Genomic DNA, 20620 nt, shown 5'->3' on the forward strand with positions numbered 1-20620 from the left:
GATGCTAGTCTTCTACAGCCTCGATGACCCCCTCTGCAATACTGCCCGTCTGGGAGACCTCCTGCCACTTGGCCCACCTGCCACAGTACCCCCTGGAGTACCAAAATGCCCTCATCCCCTTCCTGGGGAGGCTGAGCCTGCCTGCACCCCCCTCCCCCAATAACCCTCCGCAGCCCAGCTCTGATGGGGCTCTGGGTTCCGGCTCATCACCAGGATGGGGGCCAGCTGCCCAGTGGACAAGGGACAAAAATGGGATGGCAGAGGAGTTGCGACTTTTTGATTTATTCAGATTATTTCATGTACAATGATGTAACTGTGACCCAAAGTGTGCAAAGTTAAAGCCTTCAACTGCAGCTGAGAGGAGAGGGCAGGCATGGTATACCTGGGGATGGTGGGGAGTCAGGAATGATGGGCTGCCTCCTCCCAGGGCCAGGAACAGGGGGAGCAGCCTGAGGAGCAGGTAGCCTAGGGCCAGGGGAAGGGGGCAGAGACCTCCCTCTCGCCTAGGTCAGGAGCCCAGAAGTGCCCCATGGCTGAGGGGGCAGCAGCCCAGGAAGGGGCCAGAGGCAGCCCAGGAAGGGGCCAGAGGCAGGCCAGGAGAGCACCATTTCTGGGGTAGGGGCAGGGAAGGAGGTATCCTACAGAAGCCAGGAGGGGCCACCTGCCCCCAGGGAGGGAGCCAGGCCGGAGCAGGCTACAGCGAGAAAGACCTGAGGCAGGCACAGGGCCTGAGAGCCCAGGTTGGTGGGCTCAGGGGGGCTGGAGAAGGGGGAACCCGGGGGGCTCCCAGGGCTAGCCAGGCCCCAGGAGCAGTCCTGACTCTTCGGGGGACACCCAGTGAGAGGCTGCACACCCTCAGGGCCTCCCCTCCTCTCTCCTTCGACAGGAGCTGGGGAACCCATAGTGCAAATCTGTGGGCTGCTCAGTTATGGAGGGAGGCTGTGCCTAAAGGGGGACCCTGGGGCACACCCCCTCCACCACCTCGGCCTCCACCACCGTCCTCAGTACAGCCGCTTCTCGTAACTGTGGGGACAAGGCAAGAGGGGAACTGAAAGTGGGCATGTGGACCCTGCTCCCATCCCAAATCCCCCTACCCAGACCCAGGGGTGCCAGGTGGCCCCCAGATACAGAAGAGCCAGTGAACTACAGAAGCCCCTGCCTCCCAGCCATGGGGGGGGAGAGTGGGGGAGCAGGTCCTGGGCCTCTGTCCTCCCCAGGTCCTGAGACAACCATGCCTCTTCTGGGCACAGCCACAGCTGCATGGACTGTCCTCAGGACTGGGATGGAGAGACAGCTCAGGAAGGCATGGCCCACCCTCACAGAGCAAGCTCAGACCAAGCTGAACCTCTGCTGCCCAAGTCTCCACCCTACCCCTGAACACGAGTCCAAGACAGGGCTGAGGTCAGGGACAGCTCTCTGTACTCCAGAAGGGGATGTATCTGCTGAAGGAGGGGCCACTGCTGGCTGCCACCACCATGGTGCTAGTCCTAGGGTCCATGTCCCCTGATTACACCCCAGTGCCACCCCCAATGTAGTGTCCCTCCCCCTGCCCCAGCCCAGGTCCCACCCAAAGTGCCCCTGCTCTACTCTACTCTAGGCCCGGGCAGCGCAGTTACTTACACGGCAGAAAGGTATATCTACGGGAGGATGGGGCAGAAAGAGACACTGGTTAGATGCCCGCGTATGCCTGGGGGGACAGGCCCTCTCTTCCAGGCGGGGCCACATGCCTGCTGCTAGCACTGCCCCCGCCCATGGTCGCTCCAGCGCTAGCCCTGGCATCTCTCTGCCCTTCTCCCCACCAGAGGGCTCATGCCCCCAGCTGCTACCTGCATGCCTGGCGCCGCCACCAGCAAGAGCCCAACACTGCCAGCTCCTGCTAGCAGCCACCAAGCTTCTAAGCAAGCAAGGGGCAGGGAGCCCAGGAGGGGCTCTCAGCCACATCTCCTGTGCCCTGCTTAGGGGAGAGGCCTGAGGGGAAGGGAGGGGCCTGCCTGCCTAGGGGCTGAAGGACAGGGTTCAAGAGTGGGCAGGGGCCTGTAGGAGACGGTGATGAGAACATCCTGCAGCAGCATCCATCTCTGATGCAGATGGTCCACAGGGTCCCTGAAACCTCAGCTCAGCCTCTGAACCACAGCCCCGCCTGCCCGACCCACTGCCAGCCAGCTGGGGCAAGGGGGCCACCACACTTACGAGTGCAGGCCATGGACGCCACCCTCAATCTGAGCAGACATGGTCCTCTTCTCAAACTTGAGCTCTCCTGAGTACATCATGGACCTGCAGGCAGGTCAATGGAGCAGATCAGGGCGCCAAGGGCAGAAGAGAGAGAGGGAGGGAGAGAAAGAAAGGACGTGGGGATGAGGGAGCCAGGAGCCTCCCAGGTGCCCCCCCTCTGCTGCTACCCCCCCCCTAGTCACAGCACTCACCGTAGGACAGACAGGCTCCGGGCACCGATATCCTGGCAGCCATGCTGGATCCCTGCTATGAGGTAGGGCACGAACTTCTGAATGGAGCCTTTGTCCTGGACGGAGCCTGAGACGCCCTGTGCGATCTTCACCTTATCCCCCTCACTGCGTGGACAGCAGGGAGACTGAGCCAGGTAGCCCATGCCTCAGGGGCCCCACCCCACCTCTCAAGGGCACCAACAGAGGGGATACCACCCAGAAGGACCCCCAAAGCAGCCACCCCCTGGGCTAAAGCATAAAAAAGCATGGATTTCGAGTCAGGAGGCCCAGGTATGGTCCCAGGTCTGCTACTTGTACCCTGTGACTCAGTTTCCAGAGATATAATATGGAGATTTAGCACCATCTTGGGAAGTCAAGGGCATGTATGGACCCTTGAAAGGTTGTGGGCTGGTCTGCCTGGGGCCAGGGCTCAGGGGCAGGACACCTGAAGTATCGTTTCTGGCTGCTGCTGCTCTTCTCCATGGCATCCAAGGAGCCCATGCCTCGGTACTTCTTGAGTCTCACCCCATCTGAGAAGAAGTACTCCCCGGGGGCCTCCGTGGTGGCAGCAAGCAGGGAGCCCATCATCACTGCAGTAGTGGGAGGGCCGGGGTCAGAGCCCCTAGCCCACAGCCCTCCTACTGCCCCTCCAGCTTTCTGCCCTGTCCCCCCAACGGCCTGCCCCATCCCCCACAGACCCCTCACCTGTGGATGCTCCAAGGGCTAGGGCCTTGACCACATGCCCTACAGTCTGGATGCCACCATCAGCTATGACCGGCACCCCAAAGCGCCGGGCATACTCGGCCACCTTATATACCGCAGTGCCCTGAGGCCGGCCACAGGCCATGACTGTGGGATAGGAAACAAGACAGAGATGTCAACAGCAACAGAGAGGCCAGGGGCCCTTTCTCCTTGTGCCCCACTCGGGAAAAGGGATAGGGCTGCGTGATATCTCTTAGGCACAAGATAGGCAGCAGCAAGTAACATTTGGGTGATCGCCATCCCAGGGACCCAGACCACCCCACTCAGGACAACGTTATGGGGAATTCTGATGTGGGAGGGGTCTGTCCTGGCCTGCAGAGTTTTGCACCACCCCACACAGGTGCACTCAGGCCTGTGGTCCCCAGCCTCACCTGTCTCTGTACACAAGTTCCCCTTCAAGACTTTCATTTGCAAAGCCTGTTACTAGGGTTAGATACTCCAGTCCTCCTCTAGCTCATCTTGGCTTGCATTTGTTTAATTGTCCAGGGCCCTAAAGTGTGAGTTTTAAGTGGGAATTCTAAGGAACCAGCACTTGTCTAGGGGTGGATGCAAGGCCAGATAAAGTAGGGAAGAGGCCTTCTCCAGAGGGTCTTTTGTTTTCTCCCTATTGCATCCCAAGGTATAGACAGTGCCTGACACATAGCAGGTACTCAATTAGTATTTTCTGAAGACCAGAAAGGGAGATGGAGATGTTTTGGGCAGAGAAGCCCAAATGGGTCACTCAGTGTTCTGGAGAAATGACCTTCACTGGAGGGGCCAGATCCATTCCCTCAGGCCAAGCCTCCAGGGAGCACCCCTCAACCACATGGGGACACATGTCAGGGTCTCCCTCTCCTCGTCAGTCTGGGAATCTTTCCAGCAAAGGGGCTTTGTGACTGAGTGGAACCCTCCCTTGCTATGCACATGGCGATAAGGTATATATCCTTAGACATTCAAGGACATGCTGTGTCCCTGTCTTAAGTATCTGCCTGTCACAAAGCTAATCCAATCCCTGAGCAGGCTTCCAACAAGCCCCTCAGAGAAGTAGTCCTGCCATCCTTGACCAGAATCTGAGGAGCAGATAAGCACACAGTAACCTCATTTTATACATGCCTCCTCCTAAATGTGTCGGTCACTCAGGGAGAAACCAAGCCCCAGTCACCCCTGAACTCCATGCCAGGAAGGGACCTGGCAGAGCAAGCACTCGGCATGCATCCACAGGACAAGAGTGAAGCCCCAGGGCCTGTGGACTGCCAGTGGGCATTCTAAGTGGCAGTCGCTCTTCTCCTACTGACACCCACCTTCTTGGGTGATGCAGATGGAGCCGCAGCCCATGCCCACACGCAGCCCGTCCACACCAGCGTCAATCAGATTCTTAGCCTGAGCTGCTGTCACCACTGGGGGTGGGAGGGGCAGCCAGAGAAAGAAGAGCAGTGTGAGGATGGGATGTCCCCGCCCTACCCTGGGGCTCGCTGGGACCCCAGTCTAGCCCCCCTCCCTGACCTATAGTGACCAAAGCCCATTCATTCAGCCCCCTGCCCCCCTTGTGGAAGTGATGCCATCACCTTGGGATGCTGAAGGACAGGAAGTTAGACAGTGAGGGGGCAAGGCTCCACACTCACCATTCCCCCCAATCACCTGAAGGTGGGGGTACTTCTGCTTGATATAGTATACCATGGCGATCTGATACTCAGAGTTTCCTTGGGACGAGTCCTGAGAGGGGGGACAGGACAGCTTAGACTATGATGGCTGAGGGTCCACCCTGGGGGAGGGGGCTCTTGAGTGTCTTGAGAGATAAACTCATGAAATCATATAAAAAGTGTTGTGAGAATGCTCTTTTTATCTTTCCTGTGGGAAGACACTTGACAGCTCTCGGCTGATTCTCAAAAGAGCCCACTGTCCCCCAAAGGTTAAGCACCATTACTGTACAGTTGCAGAGCAGACCAGCCCTTTCACACCCACTGATGGACTTCTGCACAGGAAGGTTCCCTGGGGCCTATCCTGTTCCCACTAACTCGCTAACCGAATAAAAGTCCTTAACCACTTCAGCCTCCCGTTTCTTCATCTGACAAGGGGTGTGCTAATTGTACCTCAGGGGCTGTTGGGAGGATTAAATGAGACAAAAGGTCTCAGTGCAGGGCCTGGCAAGTGCGAGGTTCTCCAGGAATGTGATCTATAACCATTAGGGTCAACTAATGAGCAGCCCAGAAGGCCCTCGGAGGTCTCCACAGTTGGTCTGAGCTGTGAGCGTACCACTGACTCCTAATTCTGACTCCAGGCTTAACCAGAGGCGAACCTGGATCTACCGAAGCCTTCTACTCTGCTGAACCCCTCCAGGTCCAGGGCAGTGACCATACCAGCAGGATGACATCGGTGCCTGCCTGGGTGAGCAGGTCCAGGCGGTATTTGTCATCCTCACGAGTGCCCACAGCCGCCCCGCACAGGAGCTGCTTGTGGGAATCCTTAGAGGCTAGAGGGTAGTCCCGGTTCTTCTTCAGGTCGGTGCGGGCAATGATGGCCACTAGCTCGTCGCGATCATTGACAATGGGCAGCTTCCCTGAGGGGGAATGCAGAGGGGAGATGAAGGGGTGGCCCGCGCCAGAGATGCCACTTCAGTACCCAAACCAGCCACTAGGTGACAGCACCCACCCAACAAGCGTTCCTAGGAACCTGGACCTCTTCTCAAGGAACAGGAAGCGAAGAAACCTTGCAGCCAAGTAGGTTCCTGGAGCTCTTCCTGCCCTGTGGCCTGGCCAGGCTGGGGTGGGCAGCCCGTGAGCAATGGCAGCCTTTGACCTGCTGGGCCACAGGCCACAGAGGTCCAAAACACCTAGCCAGGGCACAAATATGAGGCTGTCCTACAGGGAGGACATGTGCCCTGTACAATACCACCTCCCAGAGAGCAATCCAGTATGGGCCAGGGAGGCATGTCCCAGGGTCTCCCACAGGGAGGGACCTAATGAATATTATGTCAACAGCCCCAATGTCAAATAAATTTAACTGCAGGACTTCTCAGAGCCTTTAATAAGAGAATGATGAAGAATATAGAAAAGAGCATTTTTCAGACTTACAATAGCCCTTTTTTGTGATGAGTATTTCACGGGACAATTTTTTGGAGGGAACCATACTGTGAAGATGCTGAATAAGGGACAGGATTTCCTAAGTCAAGAAAAGGAATCACACTCCAGCCTGGGGTGATTCAAACCTTCTCCAGAGCCCAGTCTGGTTGCTGGGACAACCTGCAAGGCTGTGAAGGAACTGGGGGAGCTGGGGTACAGGGACCCAGGCTTAGGGAGGGGAGCTGAGATTTCTGCCTACTCCCTGGTACCTTTCTTACTGCGCTGCAGGATCTCATTTGCCTCTTTCAATGTCACACCTGCTGGAGCCACCACCAACTCATTCCGCACTGTCATCACCTGTGGGGCCAGGAACATTTGCCTGCAGGTTGGCAGGTGAGAGAGAAGGGAGGCAGACCTCCCTCTGGTCCCTGGTCACAAACACCTTGGGCTCCTCTCTCTGTCCCAGCCACGCTTTCCCTGCCCTAAAGGTACCTCACTGAGGAGGGTGGTGTGGTCCTTCTCTGCAAGGAAGTCAATGTCTCGGGAGGTGACGATGCCCACCAGCTTGCTGCCCATGGTGCCTGTCTCAGTGATGGGGATGCCAGAGAAGCCATGCCGAATCTTGGCCTCCAGCACGTCGCCCACAGTATGGGAGGGACTCAGCACCACAGGGTCTGTGATAAAGCCCTGTTCAAATTTCTGTGGGTAGAGGCAAAGGAGGAAAAAGACTGGAAGAAAGCTGGAGGTGGTATACAGCCTGGTCACAGGTGGGCAGAAGGTGCCCTGGCTGTGCCACAGAGGAGCCAGGGCCCTCAATGACGTGGGGGACAAATGGGAAATGAGGGCTGGGCTGTGTGCCCCCATTGTGGAGAAGGGCAGACAAGACCCCACAGCAATCAGCTAGGGAATGTACCAGCCTGCAGGGCTGACAAGGGAGTGCTGAGAGGGTCTGTGAGTTGGGGACCACCAGGCGGTGTCTTCTTTCTGGGGACAAGCCTGACACTTGCCTTGACCTTCCGCACCTCATTGGCCTGGAACTCCGGAGTGCAGTTGTGGTGAATGAAACCAATACCGCCCATCAGCTGGGGTGGAAGGGAAGCATGGTCAGAGCCAGGGGCCCACCCCTCCTCAGTCTGCAAACCCCACCTCTGATTCTAATTTTTCCTGATACCAATCCACCCTATTCAGTCCCCTCAACCCTGGGGCCCCCACCCAGGTGCCCAACTCACAGCCATGGCAATGGCCATGTCAGCCTCTGTCACAGTGTCCATAGGGGAGGAGATCAGTGGTGTCTTCAGCGTGATCTTCCGAGTCAGAGCTGAAGTCAGATCCTGAGGATGAAGGCACAATCTATGTGAAGAGTTTTATCATTCATTCAGCAAACATTTACTAAGCTTCTACAAGTACCCAGCACCAGAATGCACCTGGGAATACGGCAGTGAATAGAGCAGATGAGGCCCCTGCTTTCTATCCCAGAATTTAAATTCTGCTTGGCAGTAGAAGACAAGCATGAAACACATGCACGGAATGATATCAGGCAGGATGAAGGCTCCAAAGAAAAGCAAGAAGGCGAAGTGATCATTGGAAGAGGAAGATGGTGGTTGGGAAAGCCTCTTTTTTGGGAGATGACAAGTAGAGAAGCTAATCAAAGTCCGAGGGACTGTCATTCCAGGCAGAGGGAGCTGTTTGTGAAACCAGTCTCTGAGTCCAAGTCTTCCTGAGGTGTATTTAAGAAAGAAAAAGGTGAGAGGAGTAGAGGGAAGGGAGAGAGGCAGGGGCCAATGGGTTGATGAGGTGAGAGGCAGATGAGGCCAAGGGATTGTAGCCTTAAAAGCCAAAGGGAGGAGCTTAGATTAGATTCTGAGATGAGTAACCACCGCAGGCAGGGAGGGGGTGTGGTCTCAGGAAGAGGAGAGACAGGTCCTTTCAGGAAATGCTGATGATGACTGGGAGAGGGAGGCAGGAGGAGTCTAGGCATCCAGGAAAGTAGGAGACTAAGGAACTGCGTGCAGTTCAAGGAAAGGTCAGGGCTGCAAGTAGACATTTGGGAGGCATCTGCCTATGAATGGTAGATAAGGCCAGATCATAGATTAACAGCTATGGATCCTAGACCCCAAAACACTCAGGTACAGACTTTGGTATACAAGTTTTGGAGATTCACAAGTCTCTGAAGCCCATGCACAAACCCCAGTTCAGAACCCTGGGCCCACCGTCTAGAAAACTCCTTCTCCTCTCCCATCACACCATGGAAGAGCCACAGCCTTCCTGTAAGAGGCCACAGGACAGGAGACCCTCAATGGCTGGAAGGATCTTTTCTATCCTCTCTTCCTAGCACCCTGCCCAGGGTCTGGCACTAAGCTAGGGTTCTTGGTAAACTTTATTAAACTCAACAGCTGAACCAAGAAGGCTCCATGGTTACTGTCATAAGGCAGATATCCAAAATAGCCCAAAGTTCCTCTTAAAAATCTATTTGGGTCAGCACTGGCTACACAGGCTGGACCTACACTTCTCCAATGTATAAGTGATTCAGGCACACTCAGGCCCTCTAGCCTTTCATGAGAATCAGGTCTAAGTAAGTAGTGACAACAGTGACAAGAGGAATGACTTTTTCAGGGTGTATGAATTCATCATAGAATAACTTTTCTGTGAAATTAGTTCCATCCATCAGCGCTACCCCCTGGATTCTGTGAGTTTGTCATATGTTAATTACATAAAGGACATTGCTCATTCACTTGGCTTATAGCTGAGCCCCTCCAGCAAACCATGCACTGTGTTTCCTTGTATTTGTCAAAAATCTAACTTCTTCAAACCCTCTTGGCAGTTCTTGGGTATCTGGATCTGTAAACAAGTCTGTCCACCTTATTCAAAGCCTCCATAATTTTACTGACTTCTATAACATCATGTCCTTAGTCAGCATTTCAGACAAAACCCAGTCCGCCCAGTCTACGATAAGGCGGCAGCCACATGCACAGCCACATGCACACCTACCCCCTCCCAGGCCCTTCTGAACCTCCTGGCTGTCTGTCAGTGACAGAGAACCCGCTGGCCCTGGGCGAGGCCCACCACTCAGGATACCCCTGAGTTCCCACAGCTTCCCCATTAAGCATAACCTATTGCACTGTGCCAGCCTTTCTGGCAGCAATAAAGTACACATCCACCACATTACTAAGAAAAGTCTCTCCCACACCCCACCCCTGAGCAAGAAATCAGCCTCTTCCATCATATGCACAGCCCCTCTCCTGCTGATCAGCAGAAGAGGTACTCACCACCTCATCAGCTATGAAGTCTATGAATCCTGGGAGAATCAGGAAGTCGCTATGAGGAGAGAAACGTTAGTGTTACTGGGTAAGAAGGGGTACCTGAAAGGGACAGGGCCCACCATACCATGGGAGGTACCATAGATTTGGGCAGAGACTAGGACCCTCTGATCTCTATTGCCCATTTAGGGCCAAAGCACCCTTGTTCTCCCCCCAATCCCCACTAGCATCTTGCTGACTCCAGCTCAGAGAGCTACAGCCAAAGGCAGCGGAAGGCCTATGGACCTGGGGCACTACCAAGGCAGTTTGCCCAAGACGTCCGTTGCCTCCAGGGCTAAGTTCCTCAAGGAACACAGAAGTTACACGGCAGATAGTGTGCCTGCCCTTGAAAACCTCTCAATTTTTAAAAAAGATTTTATTTTTTAAATTTATTTTTAAAGAGAGGGGAAGGGAGGGAAAATGAGAGGGAGAGAAACATTAATGTTAGAAATACTGATCAACTGGTTGCCTCTCACATGCCCCCAACCGGGGGACCTGGCCTGCAATGCAGACCTGTGCCCTGTCCCGGGAATTGAACTGGTGACCCTTTGGCTTGTGGGATGATGCCCAACCCACTAAGCCCCACCAGCCAGGGCAAAACTTCTCAATCTTGATAGGGAGAGATCGGTCAATACGGAATGAACCTGAGAACAGTTTAGAAGTGCAGCATGATATGAACACCACATAGCACAGGAGAAGCTGCACACTGCCAAGCGTCAGGGCTGGTCAGGGCTGGTCAGTTCACACAGGCTGAACTAGGGCAGGGCATGTTCTGACAGAGCAGGCAACAAAAAGTGTTTGTCCAACAGACATGGCCTGAGACGGGAAAGGAGAGGAAGGGGCCTTACTGTTAGGACCAGAACTCTGGGGCCCCAGCCAAAGCATGGCAGCTACCAGCACCAGAGTGGACCATGGTCACAGCAAAACCCAGAAGGGGAGTACAGGCCTGCACAGGTATGGCAAAGCACAGTGCCACAGCCCTGGGGCTCGGATGGGTTCAATACACCTGAAACCACAGGGCCTTGACAGACACACTCCAAAGCAAATGCCCCACACTTCAGGAACACTCCCAACCTGACTGAGCAGAGCAGCAGGCACCCAGCACAGGAAGGAAAAGCAACAGGGTGAATGGGAGGGGTGGGGTCTTTAACCTGCCCCAAGGCCAAGAGTAATTTCTAGAAATTTCCCCAGGGAGTTTCCTTGGCAGACTCCAGTGAAAAAAACACATCAAAGAGATAACTCTCTCCCTCCTCATCAAAGACTGCCAAAGAAATAAAAAATCTTAACTGCCTCTGCTTCATGGCAGCCCTTCTTTCTGTACAGGGAAGAAGCTGTGTGGCTCTTAGAGGCCAGAGAAGAAATCCAAGAGTCTGAGCCCCTTGGCATTTTCTAGGTATTACATACACCCCTCACCTGGCCTGCACCCTACCTATGGGCAGGCAGGAAGACATTCCTCAGGAGTGAGCCGGTACCTTGGTGTCTAGGGAAACTGCCTGTCCAGCAGGGGTGCTTACAGGCAAGGGCAGGGACTGGCAGGAGACAGGGAGGGAGTGCTCTTGGCTGGCCAGCATCCCCACTCTGCCCCAGTCCTAGGTTCTGATGCTCCTTCCTGGCATGAACACAGTCCTGCAGCCTGGAGGAGAGCTAGTGCCAGGCCTGCACTAACCTAGGCACATGGCCTAGGGCCCACGGAAAAGCAAACTAAGCCAGAGGCAAATAGATTGGCCTTGATCTCCAAATTCCCACGTGGGGTGGGCCTGGGGGCAGCAGTCACAGAATACGTGCATGCCCATGGGGGCAGTAGTGCCAACCTGAGGACCGGCAGGGGCCAAGTAGAAAGAACACTGGACAGTGAAAAAAAGGAACCATCCCAGCTGTCTAGCTGGGTCTCTCCTGGGGGCAGCACCCAAGCAGCTGTCTTAGCTGGGCTCCAGGCCCAACCTGCCCTCCCAGTGACGCCGCGAGTGAGAGGATGTCCTGGGCCAAGGTCTGGTAAAAGTCTCCGTAACTCCCACATCGCGTGTTCCCACACGCCCCAAGCCCCTTCGTGCAGCCAAGATGCCCATGAGAGGGGGAGGGGCCCAGGCCGGACCCGGATCTAGCCAGAAACGGGGCAGGGCACCTACGGCCGCGCTGTCGCTGTGCCACGTCCGTCTGCTCTCCGCACGGGCGGTCTTCCTTCCCTCGCCCAGCCCTCCCCAGTCCCCCTCCCCGCCCAAGTGGCCTGTATCCGGCCTGGGAACGCAGTTGTCACCGAAGGGGGAGCGGTGCATGTACAGAGCCAGAGTCCGGGGATCGCGGCGCTGGTTCGTGCGCCCAGGTGGGGCCGAGGCCCCCCGCGCTTACTTGTAGGTGAGACCGTCGGCGTTGGCGAAGAGCTGCTGCGCGGTGAGCCCATCCTCCGGCACGTAGCCGGTGCCGCCGCTGATCAGGTAATCCGCCATGCTGCTGGGAGACACCGCGACCCGACATAAACGTCCGCGCGGGCTGCCCCGCTGCTGCTGCTGCTGCGGCTGCGGCTGCTGCCGCTGACGCTGGGGCCACGCTGCGGCCGCGGACCGGGCGGGCCGGGCGGGCCGGGCTGGCCGGGGGCGGGGGCTGCGGCAGCGGCAGCGGCCAGGCAGGCCCTGGGCACCGCCCTCTTCTCCGGTCCCTCCCCTGGGAGTCCTCCGCCTCTGCCCGCGCCGCACAAAGGGCCCCGCGGAGCCGGGCCCAGCTGCCCCCTCGCGTGCACATGCACTCCCTGAGCCACCTGCAGTGGCACAGTGGCCAGGAGTGAAAAAAGGGATGCGGGTCAAGTGGGGGAGGAGGCTGAACCAGGGCGGGACACGCCCCCGCCGCGCTCCTGGTCCCGCCTCCTAGGCCTCTGCAGCGCGTCCCCAGGCTCCTTCCCCCCACAACCCCCCAACCCCCGGTTGGGCCAGCCAAGTCCACCTGGCTTCCACGGGTCTGAGTCTCCCCTGGTCCTACTCCCCACCCCTGGGGTGCCTCTAACAAGTGCCCTTACCCAAGACTAAGGCCCAGACTCAGACTAGAAATCCGAAGCCCTGAGGAACTGTTGGCCAACAGCTCCCCATCACACAGGAGTTTGAGGTTGCACCCTCCCTGCAGTGTAGCCCCATGAGCCCAACATCATTTCTAGAGGGAGGGCATTCTTAACAATGACTCGCCTGACCTTAGGGTGGCCTTCAAAGCCCTCTGCAGTTTACAAGGCATTTTTCATAAATGATCACACTCATTCTACAAACTATTAATTTGCCAATTATTAGGTATCCCCACTTTACAGATGCAAAATCCACAATTCAGAAAGCAAGGGGGTGGAGGGTGCCTCTGACTTTTGTCCAGTTCTTCAGTCTGACATCCCTGTCCCCAGCTCTGAAAGTGGTATGAATACCAGAGGGAGAAATTTGTTTTCGTGTGGGAGTTTAGTATGGTGGGAAAAGAAGGAGGATCACAGGCCTAAGGCAGGTAAGTACGCATGCAAATTAGGACAAAGGCTAGAGAAGTTTTGAGAAGTAGCCAAAGCAGAAGTTTGGTGGTCCTATGGACCGAGCAAGACTCAGATTCCTACAAGGGGACAGGAAGATTACACGGCAAACTGGTTCACATGGGAGGAGGTGGGGTGGCAGGGGGCCGACCCTTCCCTCTTAAGTGACCAGAACTGCTAATGCTACTCTCTGACCCAATCTAGAGAGTAGATCCCCCACACAAACTCTACTGTTCCTCCCTTCTCCTCCTGTGGTCCCCACAGCTCACTTCTTGCTGAGGTGAGAGAAAGGCTGGGCAGGGACACAGACCTCTCCCTGGCAAGGTGGCTGTCTGTGGTGCTCCCTCTCTCCCACCCCAGCCCTGGGAGGCTGGGTTTGTTTACCTCTCAGTAGTGTGGTGGCAGCCAGGCCCTGGGAGAGGCTCGCTGGGATGCCCAGCCTCCCTCAGTGACGCCCCAGGACCCTGCCAGGAAAACACAGACTGTTCCATCTGCATGCAAAGGGAATGGTAGGCTTCCCACGGAGCTAGGGGGATGAGGCCCATGAGGCTGGGAGGGCTGGAGGAGTTAACAGATTTCCGCAGCATCCTCTTTCCTCTTACTGTGGGGAACAGCAACAGCACAGACCATCTCCACCAGTGAGTGGAGCCCTAGGGAGGGCTCCTGGGGGAGCCTCTGAAGGTTCTCTGGCATTGGCAGAAAGGCAGTTGGCCTGCTGGGGTTCTCTGCTGAGGCTAGCTTGCTATGGATGCCTGGGGAACACTGATTCCTTGGCTCTTATAGACTCATGTAGAGGGCATGTGCCATATGGCGAAGGGGAGTTATCCTGAGGGGACCAGCACTAGGACCTCTTACTGGTCACATGTAGGCAGAGTAGTGAGACCAGCCAGAGAAAGCACCCTGGCCAGAGTTACTCTAGGTAAAGGCATGGCAGGCATAGCACAGGCTGTGTCCATGTGGTCTCCCTGGATGCCTAAGGAACTTAATCTGGGTCACTGTCCCCTACAGCATGGGTCAAAAATGGCTAGGGTACTATTCAGGGTTCCACAAGAGCTGTAGTCCAGGACAGTAGCTGGGTTCTGCCATCTCTAGTGACATGTGCCCAAGCCTAGAAGTCAGACCCAGGGGAGGAGGCTGCTAGGCTGAGTTGTGGGGAGGGTCTCCTTCCTGGTGACAACAGACCTCACAGCCCTACTCCCCTTCTCCTGCTGCCCCACACACCCTTCAGCTTTGACCTATGTAAGCGTTCCTCATTACCTTAAGCTGCTGGGCTCAGCCCTGGGTTAGGCTGTCCTTTTCCAGAGACTGTTAATCCACCCCACCCTCTCCTTCCCCCCTTTCCTCCCCCCTCTTCCTGATCTTCCCTAGTCACTTCCTCCGTGGGGAGGAGACACCCAGGCAACCAGCAGGCCTCCTCAGCCCAAGGAAGGGCTGTTGGTCCCCTGAGGATCCCCACCTAGCAGCTGTAAGGGCAACAGGACAGGACAACAAGCCTAAGCCCCTTCCAGCCCCTTCCTCGGGGTAGCAGGGAAGTGGTATCCTAGCTGGTCACCAAGGTCCATGTAGGGATCCTGGAGGTCTATCTGGTCTGGGCTGTTTGAATGGACAAGATTTCAAAACATTTTTAAGGGGAGGATTGAGGGAATTATGTGTGTGGCAGGGGTGGGGATGGTTGGCAGGGGGTGGCAATAACAACTTGTTGAGCTGGAGCAGGAGACAAGGCTTGTCCACGTACAAGCCAGAGAACAATAATTCTGACCTCAAACCTAGGACTTCTCATGGAACCTTGTCCTCTTCCCACAGCTCTAAGCCAGTGACAGCAGATGGAGGTCTAGCCAGCAGGTTTTGAATCTCATTACACGGCCTGCCTGGGGCTCGCGTTTTACACAGGCTAGTTGGAGCCTGGTGCAAGGTGGGGATGGCCCCTGCGTGCAGAGAAGGGATGCTCCTCTGTAGGCCAGCTCTGAATTCTGAAACGATACTTCTGCAATTCCTGCTCTAGCCAAGGCACTGCCTCCATCAAGCTCCAGGTGCTCCAGCCCATTCCCTCACCTCCTGGGGCCTCTCCAAATTGCCCTGGACCCTAAGCCCCAGGAGTTGGATTTCTAGGGGGGTAGGAAGGATAGGATTGCCCAAACCTGAATCATTCTAAAGATGCAGCCTACAGGGGCAGGAGGGGCAACGCTTCACCAGCACCCCTTTAAGCCATTAGAAGTTCTTACATAATAAGTGCGCCTCTGGACAGAGCTGCAGGGCTAATTCCACCAGACACCCCCACCCCCACCCCAACCCAGCTTCCAGGTCACCTCCCCAAGCTGCTGAGCACCAACAGATGGGGCAGAGAAAGAAGTCCAAATCCTCTGGACCGGAAGGACAGTGGGATTGCATTTCAAGCTGTGATACAATCCAGAGATTACCCACTGTCTCCTTTTCAGCCAGCCCCCAACAACCCCACCCCCCGCGCCCAGCTCAACACCCCCACTCTTCCTCCAATGACCCTTACAGATCTCAGCAGACTAAGGGGATGAGAGGGTGCAGAAGCTTACGAGAGACCCTGAGGTGAGTTGCGCTGGCAGTCTTACCAGACCTCAGTGAATGATGAGGAGGGGACAGTGTCCTCACCCGGCTCTGAGGAGGCCATCCATCTGACACCTACACCTGCCAGTAAGAAGGCTCTGAAGATAGTTCTAGGAGGAAACAGCTAAGGAGCAGTAAGCAAAGTTGGACAGGGACTCCAACAAGCATTGTTTGAACCCATGTAGTTGAAGCCACTTGGACCAGGTGTCGTCGGGTGTGTAGTCGAGGTCTGATCCAGGGCTAGGATTTTAGAGAACGTTTTTCCGATTTGCTCCCCGGTGCAAAGCAGCACCGAACTCTTTGAACAGTGCCCGCCTGCATGCCCCAAACAAAGCAGTGTGCGCGGCATCTGAGCCCGGTTTCAGGAAGTTAGAGGTAGAGCCGGTAAGAGGGCAAGGGTGGTGGCGTCTAACCCTCCCCTCGCGGCAGCGCCACCGGGTTCCCGAGCCGCCGCGCCCGCCCCGGACGCGCCCCGCGCGCTCTGCCCAGGGCGTCACCTCTCCGGCTCGTAGCCGGCCTGCAGCAGGCGGGCGCTGCACCGCTGCGCCGCTGTCTCGTGTCCCGGGTGTTGCCGGGTTCCAGGCTCCGGAACAGCGGCAGCTCCGCCTCCCTGCAGCAGCGGCGGGAGTGGCCCGGACCCGGCGGGCAGAGCGAGCGGCCCCTCCATGCGGAGGCCAAGGTTCGCATGGGCAGGCGCCTCTACTCCCGAGGCTCCACGAGCCCCGCTGGGGAGTAAACGCGCCTCCGGGGCGGGGCCTGCACTCAGGGGGCGGGGCAGCTCGGGGGACGGCAGATTCGGAGTCCTCTGGACTCCGCCCTCGCACTGCGCTCCTCCCGGGCCCCCCCCCCCCCCCACGAGGCTGCACAGACCCAGCCGGTCTCTCCCATCTAGGAATCAGCGAGGCGACCCCTGCCCCTTCCCTGCCTCCCGGGCCTTCCAGGTCCTCCTGGTCCCTTCTGAGGAAAACCAGGCGAGGAAGGGAGCGCAAAGTGTCTCCAGAAGCCGGGATTTTTTTCTTGTTTTGTGCAGGTCCCTCTGCCTGTTGCAAACGTTAGCCTGCTACTTTGGAGCGCCTCCTACCGGGTAGACGCAGGCCTCCCTCGTCAGGGCAAGACAGGCCGGGACCACCCACTTCCCTTTACGTCGGCCCTCTTGAGCGATTCAACAGACATCCTTAGCCCTGGACCCCTGGCTCAGTTGGTCGGGCGTGGCCCGCAAAGCGGAAGGTCGCTGTTGTGATTCCCGGTTGGGGCACATGCCTGGGTTGCTACCTGGTCCCGAGTTGGGGGCGTGTACGAGAGGCTTCCCGTGGATGTTTCTGTGTATGTACATCGATGTTTCCCTCTCTCCGTCCCTTCCTCTCTCTCTAAAAATAAATAAAATATTTAAACAAGCAAACAGACAGATAGACATCCTTAGACAAGAGGGAAGTAGATTTTCCTTAGTTTTTACCTGCCACTACCTAAGGGAAAAAAAGATAAGGCTGCAGACTCCTTACGGAAAGGGCCTTGCCTGCCCTCATTGGAAGTACCCCACAACCAGGGAGTGGTGCTGAGCGCCCAGGTGCTCAAACTTGTTCACCTACTGACTAGAAAGCACACCTTTTTCTATTACGTATATCATTGCTATTATTGACTAGTGATTGATCGGCTAGCAAAAATGGCAAGGAAATTTAAGTCGTTGGTCTTCCAGAAGACAGTAGGTAAAATAAAGTTAACAATTTTTACACCATATACTTTTTAAAAAACTGACAGTCTAAGGGAGCAAATGGTAAACCTGAATGATTGGGGGTGCATTTCAAAAAGGCAGAGTTATGGGTCAGCAACTATTTCACAAAGGAAGTTGAATTTATAGAATAGTAAGATCTTAAATTTTATCCTGCCTGGTACACATTTTCCTATACATGTACACACCCACTCCCCAGATTCTGAATTATAACAGTTTCTCTCACTCTGAGCTCCATGTGAAATCTTGTCACTGTTAATGCCATTCTAGACAAGGTTTTTGCTATAAACCGTATGTTTGTGTTCCTTCACAATTCATATGTTAAAACCTAATTCCCAGCATGTTCTTTTTTGGAGGAGGGACCTTTGAGAGGTGCTTAGGACATGAGAATGGAGCCCTCATGAATGGGATGGGTGCCCTTATAAAAGAGACCCCAGAGAGCTCCCTTGCCCCTCCTGTAACGCAAGGACAAGGCTATGAACCAAGAAGTGAGCTCAGATGGGAAAGTGAGTCTGCCAGTGCCTTCATCGTGGATATCCTAGCCTCCAGAAGGGTAAGAAGTCAATGTTGTTTAAGTCACCCAGTCTGTGGTATTTTTGTTAGAGCAGCCCAAATGGACTAAGACAGTTTTGTGTAACAAGATTATTTCCATGTCCCTGTAGATCTCTCAAAGAGGCAAAGGTGGGAAGATCTAAGTTGTACACAATAATAGTCATTTTTCTGGTCCCTAGTCATGAACCACTCATTCTATACACAAAAAAAACCAACACACAGGTTTCTGACTAAACAAGAGAGGTCTAGAACCTATCAAAGAGGACTAGGACTGGCAATTAGGTGAGCCTAGGTCCAAATCTGGGCTTCTTACTATATAATCATCTAAGTCATGAACTCTCTCTGAGCCTCAGTTTCCTCATCTTTCAAATGGGATTAATAATATCTATCTCATAAGGTTGCCTTACCATTAGCAAGATATCACATAAAGTTCCTGGCTTGTAGGAGGGTCTTAATAAACAGAAGTAATTATTATTATAAACTAAGTAAACTGTAGCTAAATTCCGCACTTTTGACTCACAGCTAATGCAATATATTATAATTTCTGTTACATATTTATTCAACAAATCCTTATTGGGAACCTCTCATATGCTACCTAGATGCTGAGAGTCCAATAGTGAACAAGAAAGTCATTGTCTATGCTGTCATAGGCCTTAAAGCCCACTGGGGCTAAGAGACTAACCAGTTCTCAGAAGACAATGTGAGGACAGCTCTGATTGGGAGGACCCCCCTCCAGATAGCCCAGATTCATGGGTAGCACACAAAACACAGCCAGTTGTTCTGAGGAAGAAATGAGTCAGACTCCACATCAAAGGCCCTGGAAGGAGAGAGAATATGATAAATAAATGACACATAATGAATGACCCTGAGTCCTGATTAAGACCTGGTATACACTATAGAGTGGCTCTGTCTTTTCTCCTGTGCTTGTTGACTACAAATGAGATTTTCTAGTGAGCTATTCATTAAAGGAATCACATTTCGATGGGATAACCCAAGGGCTGGCTGGCCTTGGCATTTCCTACGAAGACTTTACCTGTAATAATGTCCAGAGCAGTGATTCTCATGGGGACATTTGGACGTGTCTAGAGACATTTTTTATTGTCATGTCTAAGGGGGGAGAAGGCATATTTCTGGCATCTACTGGGTAAAGGCCCAAAATGCCACTAAATATCCTACAGTGCACAGGACAGCCCTTCGCAACAAAGAGTTATCCAGTACCAAATGTCAGTGATGTGGAAACTGGAAAGCTGTTGTTTGTGATACCTGTTGCTACCTGAATTAATAAGTAGAGACAAGGATTGAATCTTTATGGGCACTTTATTCAGATGCCAGTGATCTGAGAAGAAAGTGGGTTATGTACCCTAAAATTCGCTGACCTTTTTATTTTTTTTAACTCTATTTATTTTTAGAGAGAGAGAGGAAGGGAGGGAGAAAGAGAGAGAGAGAGAGAAACATCAATATATTTCCTGCTCTTTCCCAGCCGGGACCAGGCACACAACCCAGGCATGCGCCGCAACCTAGGCCTGTGCCACAACTTAGGCACATGCCGCAACCCAGGCATGTGCCACAACTGGAAACTGAACCGGTGACCACCTGGTTCACAGGTCAGAGCTCCATCCACTGAGCCACACCAGCCAGGGCCGCTGACCTTTTGATAAGGAGAAGAAAGGGTATGTAAAAGGCTTGGAAAAAAAGTTAATCAGAGAAGAGTTGCAGTCCGAGGCAATTTTCCTGGTACTTCTTTATCTGTTGATCAACAATTTTTTATCTGCGTCACAGATGTTCCCTCCCTGGAACATAATGGCTCGGGAAGCACGTAGGTCATGCATTCCAGTTCCTGGAATAACAGCTTTCTGTGTGCATTAATCACTTAAGCCTATCAACTATGAATAAAGCTGAAGTCTTTAACTCTTGAGCTCCCCTATCATTCCCTATTAGTTTTTAATTTCATTGTTTCTATAAGATTAGTTTAATTAAAGAAATACAAACTAAAACAACACAAAAGCAGATAAAATTATTTTAAAATCATTTTGCTGTTGAATAAACAGTCCTTCCATATATTAGAAACCATCCTGCAGACAATTTGATGTGACTAAAGGCATAAGATACAGTTTTTAGTACAATTGACAAAAGTTGCACATTTTCCAGTTGGGGCTACATTAGAGTGTTGTTTTTTGTTTGTTTTGTTTTGTTTTTAAGATACATTTCCCTGTCCTTTAGAGTTACCATAGGTCCCCAATTATCTTTTCAGGGGACTTCAAATGCCTACAAGACATGAAATGAAAGTTTGTTTCACATGAAATGAAAGTTTCTTTGACATAGGTTCCAGTCCACTTTTCTTCTGGTTGGCTTTCTGGGAATCCTCTCTTCAGATTTTTTTTTTTTGGTAAGATTTTATTTATTTATTTTTAGAGTGAGGGGAAAGGAGAGAGAAAGAAAAGGAGAGAGAAAGAAAAGGAGAGAAACATTGATGCATGAGAGAAACACTGATTGGTTGCCTCCTGCACACCCCCGACTGGCAACCCAGGCATGTGCCCTAACCAGGAATCGAACAGACAACCTTTCAGTTTGTGGGGTGACACCCAACCCACTGAGCCACACCAGTCAGGGTATGTCTTCCAAGTATTAAGTAGCATCTTGTCTCCAGGCTCAAGGGAATGTAGCAAACCTGTGGGGGAGAGATCTCTAATACAGTAAGATAATTACGTAATCACAGCTAAGTTCTGACTTAAATGTTGTAC

General features: G+C 53.8%; 1 protein-coding gene and 1 long non-coding RNA gene across 7 annotated transcripts in view; one reads left to right on the forward strand and one right to left on the reverse strand.

The window, feature by feature from the left end:
• Window positions 1–263: 263 nt before the first annotated feature.
• On the reverse strand, window positions 264–16317 carry IMPDH1 (inosine monophosphate dehydrogenase 1). 6 transcript variants are annotated; one of them, XM_090287469.1, is made up of 16 exons: window positions 16099–16317; window positions 11884–11982; window positions 9508–9556; window positions 7471–7572; window positions 7249–7323; window positions 6734–6940; window positions 6511–6598; window positions 5540–5739; window positions 4805–4895; window positions 4484–4579; window positions 3147–3290; window positions 2887–3031; window positions 2424–2567; window positions 2191–2274; window positions 1621–1637; window positions 264–1023 (listed from the first exon to the last, which is right to left on the reverse strand). In XM_090287469.1, exons 1-16 carry the CDS (start codon window positions 16266–16268, stop codon window positions 923–925), a joined length of 1812 nt encoding a protein of 603 aa, XP_090143595.1. In that variant the 5' UTR covers window positions 16269–16317; the 3' UTR covers window positions 264–922. The 6 variants fall into 6 exon arrangements, with proteins under 6 accessions (XP_090143595.1, XP_090143596.1, XP_090143594.1 ...); XM_090287470.1 differs by having other exon boundaries at window positions 7264–7323; window positions 11884–11985; XM_090287468.1 differs by having other exon boundaries at window positions 11884–11985.
• LOC150002086 (uncharacterized) overlaps window positions 11798–20620 on the forward strand; it is a 35569-nt gene continuing 26746 nt past the window's right edge. The window contains exon 1 of the long non-coding RNA XR_016513138.1: window positions 11798–11969. This is a non-coding gene — a long non-coding RNA (uncharacterized LOC150002086). The remainder of the gene's footprint in view (window positions 11970–20620) is intronic.

The sequence above is a fragment of the Furipterus horrens genome, unplaced genomic scaffold (assembly GCF_987537825.1).
Source record: "Furipterus horrens unplaced genomic scaffold, mFurHor1.1.pri manual_scaffold_9, whole genome shotgun sequence".
NCBI lineage: Eukaryota > Metazoa > Chordata > Mammalia > Chiroptera > Furipteridae > Furipterus > Furipterus horrens.

Excerpts from the sequence above, each read along its gene's own strand:
- IMPDH1 (XM_090287468.1), bottom strand. The coding sequence starts at position 16,268 with ATGGAGGGGCCGCTCGCTCTGCCCGCCGGGTCCGGGCCACTCCCGCCG. Across the intron at positions 4,896-5,539 it reads GCACCGATGTCATCCTGCTG|GACTCGTCCCAAGGAAACTC; the intron begins GTATGGTCACTG and ends CCCCCCTCTCAG. Across the intron at positions 2,568-2,886 it reads AGCCAGAAACGATACTTCAG|TGAGGGGGATAAGGTGAAGA; the intron begins GTGTCCTGCCCC and ends CTGTCCACGCAG.